The sequence below is a fragment of the Penaeus japonicus genome, unplaced genomic scaffold (assembly GCF_977035675.1).
Source record: "Penaeus japonicus unplaced genomic scaffold, GWHDUDI00000001_assembly GWHDUDI00000024, whole genome shotgun sequence".
In the NCBI taxonomy this organism is placed as follows: domain Eukaryota; kingdom Metazoa; phylum Arthropoda; class Malacostraca; order Decapoda; family Penaeidae; genus Penaeus; species Penaeus japonicus.
This window is the reverse complement of record NW_028234426.1, coordinates 24,752,366-24,762,365: the sequence shown is the minus strand read 5'-3', so window position 1 is coordinate 24,762,365 and position 10,000 is coordinate 24,752,366. Positions and strand designations below refer to the sequence as shown.

General features: G+C 35.5%; 1 protein-coding gene across 1 annotated transcript in view; it reads right to left on the bottom strand.

Moving 5' to 3' along the window:
* Positions 1 to 606: 606 nt before the first annotated feature.
* Rpn6 (regulatory particle non-ATPase 6) overlaps positions 607 to 10,000 on the bottom strand; it is a 10,284-nt gene continuing 890 nt past the window's right edge. Inside the window, exon 2 of the mRNA XM_043005113.2 lies at positions 607 to 2,654. Within this exon, the coding sequence (XP_042861047.1) occupies positions 1,495 to 2,654 (1,160 nt within the window). The 3' untranslated portion in view covers positions 607 to 1,494. The remainder of the gene's footprint in view (positions 2,655 to 10,000) is intronic.

The window sequence follows — 10,000 nt, the reverse complement described above, 5'->3', positions numbered from 1 at the left end:
ACATGCAATTGTAACACCATGGTTGATGTTGGACAGAGCCTTCATCACTTTCTAATAATGAAAGCTTCACTCACATCATAAAGTATCCATTACTCTGACAGTCTTAATAAACTAATTATTGAAACTAGTTAAAAGTTGCATGTCTATTGAATACAAATGCAAACGTTATTACCACTATAAAGGTGAAAGTAACACCATATATTATTTTCTAAACTGTATTTTTGGCATTTGATAAAAAATATATCAAGCAAAAATTTACTCTTAAAATGAAGCAATCTATGTTTCAAGCACGTAGTCATCTTGTTTCTTGTTTAAATTTATTGCGATGACAATTCATGTTTTTGGTTTGACTTTAATGTACAACAAATTATATGCTCCTGCTGCAGAATCACAAAGTAGCATCATTTATAGATAAAGAGTGAAAACAATCAAAGGAGCACACTCACTGGTATACTTCTTGTTTTTGTGACAACATATTCATTAGTATTCAAATTGCCACATTTCACTTGAAATCTTTTAACCATATTTTTTTAACAATTCTCTTCTCCAAATATGATTTCATAATCTTAATTCAATTCCATAACAAAGGAACAAATAAAAAACAAATTTAAGATTCCTTTTTTTATTTTATAAAATATCTCAAAGTCAAATCTAGGTGGTAAGCTGATTATAATGCGGACATGAAAAATAGTCCCCTGCAACTGCAATCCTTATCCCTAGTCACGGTCATCACTGTGATACTGCACAACATAAAGACAAAAAAGAAACGAATCCTCCATTTCCTGGGTTAGTATTAGAAGAGAGTCCTTTCTAAGCACAGTTAACACAGCACTTGGAGTTTGCTGCTACTCACAAGGAGATGCCTGATACTGGGTCACAAGCATTGGGACACAAGTGTCAGTAACTATACATGATGCCTTGTTATTCCTGATTTTTGCTGTAATTAGAACATAAATTGGAAAAGAGAAACAAATACAAAAAATACTAGAAATGTGTAACTGAAAGAAAGAGTGTATTTAGAGTAACATAGATAATTTTGCTTTGGATTACTCCAAACTGCTACTGTTCCTCTGTCACAGAAATGCCACTAAACAAAAATAAACAATAACATTTCCAATAGTAACTCTAATCTTAATTTGATTTCTGTGTATAGATATATGTATTATAAACAGTAGCACATTTAATAAAGTATCCTTATCACTGACTAAGAAGCACTACTATCCCTCCGTATGATAGTTTATATATACAAAATGGGGGGGTTTCAGTAGCACAACTGTAAGTGTCAGTCATATTACAATCCAGGTTTTACATCACAACCCTGGAGAGCTTCACCAAGGGGCTCTTAAAAATCCTGGACAGTTTCAACATTCCTGCAATGTACAGCATAAATGAAGTACAATACACAGACAGACACACTGGGATCAATACACCAGAAATAATAACCAGCCCTAATCTTATATAGTGTAACTGTGCAAAAGCTATGCCAGCTATCTTTTACGTTAGTTTCTTTGCCTTCTGGTACAAGACGTCCACAACTTTTTCCATGGCTTTTATGGTATCGAGAGCATGTTCGTAAGTTTTATCTTTTGTTACTGGATCCCAGACAATCAAGACGCCAGCACCCTGATCCAAAATACCTGTCAACTTAGAATCTAGAATCATCTGGGACAGTTTTCGTTCGACTGCATCCTGAGGGAGGCCTATAGTTTCACTGACATAAGACACCTGCACCTTACTGTATGGCTCTATAATTCTGCAAAGATTTTGCTCCAACATGTTGTCATAAAGGGTATTGAGATGGGCTTTCACAATCATATCACCTTCTAGCTCTTCTTTGTACTTGGCAACGGTGGTCTTGAAATCTGCCAGCGAGCGCTTGCTACTTGCGGTGGCAATGCCCTTCATGGCATCCACATGACTACCACTGTGTCGTAGAGCCAACTTCCCGCTAACAATATTGTGCACATCCTCTGGTGACTGGAGCATGATCTTGGACAACAACATGTACTTTAGAGCCGTTAATGCTTTTGGACTATCAATACTGTCATACCCTTCGAAGGCTTCATAAAAATATGAAAATGCAGTCTTAAAATCCTTCTCCTCTGCAGCATGAAGAATGCCAGACTGAAGATCAAGGGCAGCCTGGAGTTTTGGTGGGCAGTAGATTCCATTAGCAGTCGTACGGGCTGATGTCAGGGCTGCTCGAGCCTTTGGTAGATTTCCCAATGCATGATAGGTCTTGCTTTCTAAAAGTTGTACTTCCACCAAAAGGTTTTTGTCATCCAATTTCTTCAATTCTTTCAGCAGCTGTGAGCCAAGAGCAAGTGCTTCTGTGTATTGTGCAGTGTCATAGAAGAGTGCCACTAGGCGAGCCTCCAGAGACTGACGCAAGAAGGTACGTCGCTCGCTTTTTGACCATTCGATATTTTCCCTACATACTTCTACTTCCAGTCCTGTTGAAGCTTCCATATCCAGGAACATGTCGACCATTGTGCGCACCAATTTTGCAGCCTTGGCCTTAGAAATCTGTGAGAGGAATGGTCGTGTATCTTTAATAAGCTGTGCCAGCTGGTGAGCCTGACCAGCTTTCTTGTACTGCTCGGCCAGTGACAAGATCCCAGTCTCCCTGGCAGCCACATCCTCATCCGCATCTTCTGTAAAACAAAAAGCCTTTGTTACTTCTGCTGTAAATACCTATGCAATCATAAATATTTATCAATTCACCCTGAAGAAGCTTGTCATAATAGTCAACTATGGAAAAATAGGACAATCAAAAGAACACTTCTGCTAAGTGCTGCCTGAGACTCACAACAGTACACTTATCTTTATATAGCTACCTAACACAATGACTGTAATGAAAACACTAGTGATTTACATCTTCTTATAATTCAGATAGGCCAATGCAACTGTCATGAAAGTTCTGTAGCAATAACCTATCACTCATGGAGGTCACATGCATCAACACCAAACATGTGATGATCTGAATATCAATTCATTATGCCCCCCCCCCCCCTAAAAACAAAACGGTAAGAGTAGGCAAGTACAGAAGAGAAAACAGGAAAAAAGACAAGAATACAACCAGTACACACCTTCACCTGTATAATATCTGTCAGCTTTTTCTCTATATATACTTGACATATTCCAACTGATGACTAATATCATTTCCCTTAAAAATAAGTGTTAAAATATAATAGTAAAAAATGATACTAAATCTACTTTCCAAACTACATAAAACTCATAGTGTTTCCTTTTTATCTCTTTTACAAGCTTTGATAAAATTTATATTCCATAATAAAATGAAAAAGAATTAACCTTTTGACAATGGGCATTGGCTTGTCTACTATGGTATTCTGTTATTAGTGTTTTTTACACACACATGGTTTTACAAGTGCCTAGTCACCAAGGAGTCAATTAGTATGCCTACCTGACCTCACCTTTATTCCCCTTTACTTGAATTTTTTGAAAAAAAGAGTTTGTTATTAATGTGATTATTCTATCACTATTATTCTTATCATAATGATAAAAAAGAAAATAATAGGTCATAAACATAAAAGCAGTTTTCATGAAAATTCAAGGAATATGATAAAAAAGACGGGGTCAGGTAGGCCTACAAATTGATTTCTTAGTGACTAAGCCCTGGAGCCATCTACGTATGAAAAAAATGTATCAGAATAAAAAACTTACTTGACGGTCTACCATCATCTATGGGTTAAATAGGTATTCACATACAGTATGAATATATGAAACAATGTAAAACTGGGAAGTGATTTTTGTAAATAAAGCAAACATGGCTCCATACCTAAACATCTACATCATGCAAATTAAAATTCTTAATCAACCCTTGCAAGATGGGCCACTTCTTAAGATGTACAGCCGAAGGTGGACATTTTAAGATGTGTATATTTTCTATCATTTTCTAGACTTAGAGCATGATATACAAGTCAATTTTTGGTACAATAGCTCTGTGATACTAATTAGCATCTAGCTCCTCATAGATACAAAACTGAAGGAATAAATAGCTTGCAATTTCAACAATAGGAAAAATGCAGTAAAATTTCCCTTCACAAAAGGATTAAATCATTCTCAGCTCTCCTATCCCAAACCTAAATTATTTACACTTTTTTGAAACTGTATAAGACAAAGCTCCTCTTTACCCCATTGATAGCAGATGGCATAATTTGTTGTCAAGGCAGCATCGGTCATAAATGCGGATGGCACCGTGCCATACAACAATCCTGCCACGTGATTGTATACACATTTTATTAATACGGCAGCCAATGGGTTAAAGAGTAAAAGCAATATAAGAAGGATACATAGGATACCATAGGACTTGGGTAACCTTGTAGATTTGACAATAAAAATTAAAAAAAGAAAAATGGATGCACAGCTATTCAAAAACAGTCATTGAATTATTGCACACATAACCTCCTTCGGAATCACACACTGCATCAAGGACAAGAGCCCTACTCTTTGCCGGCTATTTCTTTTTACATGCTCAATGGCCATGAATTTTAAGTGGATTGCTATAATACTAGTTATGTCTAGATAAAAGAGGGACCCCCATGGAAGGAGAGGAGTGGGTACCAGTTACAGAAGGTTATGGACAGCAGAACCTGAGAATTTACAAGGAGTACTGCATTCTCAATCTGCATCTATTACAAATTAATACAACAAATAAAACATCATCTTAAATCCATTAACGTCCACAAGAAGAAATAAGATCAAGAGCCTTATGAAACAGCCAAGAACCAATACATGAACACATACCAAGCAGATAAGCAAATTAAAGAATATTGCTACCCTTCCATTCAGAATTCATATCACTTAATCCTCTTTCCATCACTTTAAGCCCTAGTTCCAATACCCAGACTCAGCCCTGGTCCCGGACCTACCATCAGCAGCCCATCCACCAATAGTGGTTACATTACAATTACACTTCACTGGGCCTGGTTAGTGTCTAGGCTGACTTTAAAGTGTTTTTAATAGTGTTATAACTGCACAATAGCATTAAACATCTTTCCAAGACTACCATGGACTATAAGATCACCACTATCTCGACCAAAAGTGTGATAATGCCAGACACAAGTCTGGTTCCAGAATCAGATGAGCCTGGTGGAACCTAAGCTTTTGAGGTAGACCACAAAATTATGGAGCTGTAATCTTTACTCAGTGTTATTTTTACACCTGACAATCTATGAATATCATTTAGTATTCATATCATTTAGTATTCATAAGTTTTGTTACTGTAATAACAATAATAAATTTTACAGTAGTGGTAATGGTAAGGGTGGTGGTCGTAGTGGTAGTAATAGAAGTAGAAGTAGTATTAGTAGAATTAGTTAATGTAGTAGTAGAATTAGAATTAGATTAGAAGTAATAGTAATAATAGTGATAGTAGTAGTAGCAGTAGTAATAGTGATAGTAGTAGTGGTAGTAATAGTGATAGTAGTAGTAGTAATAGTGATAGTAGCAGTAGTAGTAGTAACAGTGATAGTAGTAGTGGTGGTAGTAGTAGTAGTAGTAGTAATAGTGATAGTAGTAGTAGTAGTAGTAGTAGTAGTAGTAGTAGTAGTAGTAGCAGTAGTAGTAGTAGCAGTAGTAGTAGCAGTAGTAGTAGCAGTAGTAGTAATAGTAATAGTAATAGTAATAGCAACAGTAGTAGTAGTAGTAGTAGTAGTGATAGTGATAGCAACAGTAGTAGTAATAGTAATAGCAACAGTAGTAGTAGTAGTAGTAATAGTAAGAGCAACAGTAGTAGTAGTAGTAGTAGTAGTAGGAGCAGTAGCAGTTGCATTAATAGTAATAAGAGAAGTACTAGCAACAATAGGAATAATATTACCAACAATAATACGAACACCAATAATATCTATAATAACAATAGCAAAAGTAGCAACAGCAGAAATAATAGTAATAATCATAATAATAATAGCAACTTTGGTAATAATAATAGTAAGAATAATAATAGCAACAGTAGCTATAGTACCAGTAATAGTAAACACTTATAACCAAGTTACAATTCTCATCACAACTATTATCAAAGGATAGAAGGGGAGGGGAGGGGGTGAACTGCAGTAAAACTTACATAAATAGAAGGATATGTTATGTTCTTAAATAGTATTGTCTAGGTATAAGACTATCTAAACCCTAACCTTAAGGGGCTTGGTAATTGTAAATTTTGATTAAAGATGATAGCTTGTTTATAAATTGAACTTATTAAGGCGCTGTCACACTAGCACTTTTCCGTCAATTTTCTGAAAAATTGTAAATTTTTGAGCGAATTGGCATCTTTCTAGTCAAACGATAATTCCGAGTTTCCGCGTGAAACATTCCCGTCGTCTTATTGGCCAAGCATAATCAAATCAAGAACTACATTTTTAAATGTTCGCATTTGTTTTAAATCATTAAAAATATTCAAATATAATGAAATTTACTTTTCTTATTTATAGCTTAAAATTGACAAAGAGAAGTATGTAAATCTAAATTTTATTTCCATAGATAAAATTTGTTTTAAGTGCTCGACTTCATTGTTTACATCTGTCAGCCGCAGAGCGCACTATTTTTCCTCCAGTTTTGAAACACAATGGACTATGGATGGACACAGGCCCTTCAGAAGAATACTTGAATTAGAATATTTTATTGTTTTTTCTGGTTACGCTCAGCATCTGCTAAAACTGCTAAAGTCTAGCTTAACCGCGCACTATCGCTTGTTCGGCGCCATTGTTTACAAATGCGATGCGAGTATCGCATTACTAAGCCAAGGGCTCCTAGTGTGACTGCGCGCCTCAAAAAATTGACAAAAAAAAACGACGGAAAATAGGCTAGTGTGACAGAGCCTTTAAATTATTGGGATTTTGCAAAATCTCTTGTTTATACCCATGGTCTTTACAGCTATATAAACCTGTGCTTCTCCTTCAAACTATATGACAAAACAAGTCTCATAAATGATCATTAAACTTCAAAATTAGTGTAAGCCTCTCAACAACTGATATATTAAAAGGCCTTAACTGAAAGCCACAGATATACAAATAGAAAGATAATCACCATTCATTTTATTTTATACTTTCAACCACACAGAAAACTTTCTGACACCTAACTTTACTGCGTAAAAATATATAACAATAAAATTAACTTTTGAGTGTGTATCCTCTAACAGTGAAGTGTTGTAGTTGGAACAGGCAGGTACATGAACACCTTCAAGTGGAACAACCATGTCCCTGTGTAGTCATCACTCCAGCAGAGCTGTGTGTTGTATAGAACTGTCCATGACAAAGCATATATAATGGTTATGCACTGTACTATGATATGGGAAGTACTATAAACTACAACCCTTATGCAAATTTGTAGTGTGTAGAAAACTACAGGACCACCTAAATCCTTTATCTGTTGTAAAATGTTTAAGTTTTCAAAGAAGGTAGATGTTACTATATTTTTGCAAATATAAGTTAAATCTGTGGTCATTACATTAATCTAATAGTAAATTACAGACATGCATTAAAAGAAAAAATATAAAACCAAATGCATCTCAATTTATTGCATGAAGCACTTTGTAATTTGAAATATAAAATAGGATATTGACAATATCATCTCAGAAAAGTAAGAGTCAAAAATGTCAGAAATGTTGAGTGTGATCATTTAATTGATATGGTAAGAAGGAATTAGCCTAGCCTATGTTGTTAATAACATTGTACATACGTATGGATCCTAAAAATGAAGATAGAAATAAAATGGAGTGTAACAAAAAAAGAGGAAAATGAAAAAAAAAAAATCAAGCTAAGAATACCTCTAATTTGCATGCACATGATACACCTCTTGGTGAAAGTGGAGTCCTATGAAACTGATACCTAACCAATAACCAAGGTTTTGCAGTTGGTTCCCTCTTGCTTAACCTACAAAGGAAGGTCGTACCCATGTTCCCTTGAGCAAGTCCTAGTTGTTGGAATGCTGTACTTCCAACGGGTACTTACAGACACTGCAAACTTTCCAAAACATTCTATGATAGACATTCATAGTCATTATTACATTCTACTATTACACATTATGAATACCAATCAGAATAGTGGGTTATATTTACATTATCCTATACAAGGGCAGTGGGAACAGTACATAGAATGAGACTGGTACTTCTAAATAATGATATTGCTTTGTGAATAATAACGAAAATAATAAATCTGTATGTTACATGTTACCCTGCGTAATGAAATATTCATTAAACATTTTATGGTAATTCCAGGTTATCTTTATACTGCTGGGTAGAGTAATTTCCTCTTTTTAACCCAATGCCGCCGGCCGCCGGCCACAGACGGCGATTATATAATATGATAGCACGGGTGCCGTCATACGCCGTCAATGATATAATTGATTTAGGCCTAAGCGTTCGAGAGCCCCGGCATTGACGCCATAAAAGACGAAACGGCCCGGCGGGAATGGGTTAAAGGAGGGGGGGGGGCCTTCAATAAAATAATCAGCAAAAGTAAAATGAAGAATGCATAGTTGAACATGAACAATTTGGGGCAGTCACCATAAAATTTCAAATTCATATCAACCCATTATGGACAGGCCTGACATGTGGCTGCTATTCTGTAGGTTTGATGGAAGCTTTGCCCTACAAATAATTTTTCATCAAATTTCAGTATCTTTCAGTCTCTTAGTATATATAGTACACTCAATGTAACATCACTATCATGAATTTATGAAAGCAGAGGTAAGAAGTTTGGCAAAACATTTTCTTAACTGTAACAAAGAAAAAGACATTTCTCCTTCTCACAACTAGTATGCCTCACATATAGTGAAAAATGCTAATGGCATCAAACTTTGCATCCAATTCTTACTTGATTAATTATCTTACTAAACTATCTAATTCTGAAACTCATACTTGGCTAGTGGTTAAATAAATTCCCTCCAGCTAATAACATATCCTACCCTATCCTAGCTTAAACTTTCACCTACACTTAACCCTATTGTATGTTATTCTATAACCAAGTGGGGGTCCTATAATTACCAAACTCCATTATTATTCTGAAATAGATGTAGGAACTACATATGTGGCAACTATAAATACAAAAACTATAATATTTCACTTACAATTTTCTTAGATGTTACCTTTAGTACAGTTCTGTGTTTCAGACATAAGGCCCCATTTTCCTGTAATCTACGTGTTTGGAAAGTTTCTGAATAGTTTAGACAGACCTATGTCAAAACTATCAGTTTCTAGGGGATGAAAGCATCAGCCTTATTCCAAACCGCATTAAAGACCAACAGAAAAACATTTCCTCAATACATCTACACCAACTCTACCAAAGTAACAGCATGTTTTGGACTGGCTGGTGGTGATGTCATATTATCATCAGTGTGAAGTAGGTGTGATGGCTGCCGAAGCACCATCCTGTCATTCATTTTCCCTCATTTCCCATCCTACACATATCCATCTTGATTTACATTTGTAACTATCATTAGGTAGTTACTTTGGGTGCATCTTTAACAACAATTTTGACATACTACTACCGTTTCCTGAAAGATCTGTAGCATGAGCTAACTCTATTTGTAACCTGTTTTCTTCAAACTGTTGCTTAAAATGTAATTCTCACAAACTCATAAACTTCATGCTCTATACTTAGCATATGTTTGAAAGACCACCCCCCTCAAGTCAGACTACTTCTTGTGCAGTGTCTGTTTATGTGCTCTGACTAATTCCAAAAACCTCTTCTGGCATGATATGGCTTGTGTACTTCTCTGGTGAGAATAAATATGGTACAGAACTAATGGCTGAGCATGAAGTTCAGAGGCTGCGGCAAAAGCTTTTCACTCCTACTGGACTTCAGAATACAGGCTATCTATCACAGATCACACAAAATTTCAATTGGAATTAGGTAGAATACTTGTGAGAGAAGACTTTTATTATGAAAGTCATTATAGGCATCATCTAACAATCTAACCCTCATTATTCATCTCTGTATAAACAAAGAAAACATTTCTTTCTGGCCTACACACTTCAGTCTGTTAC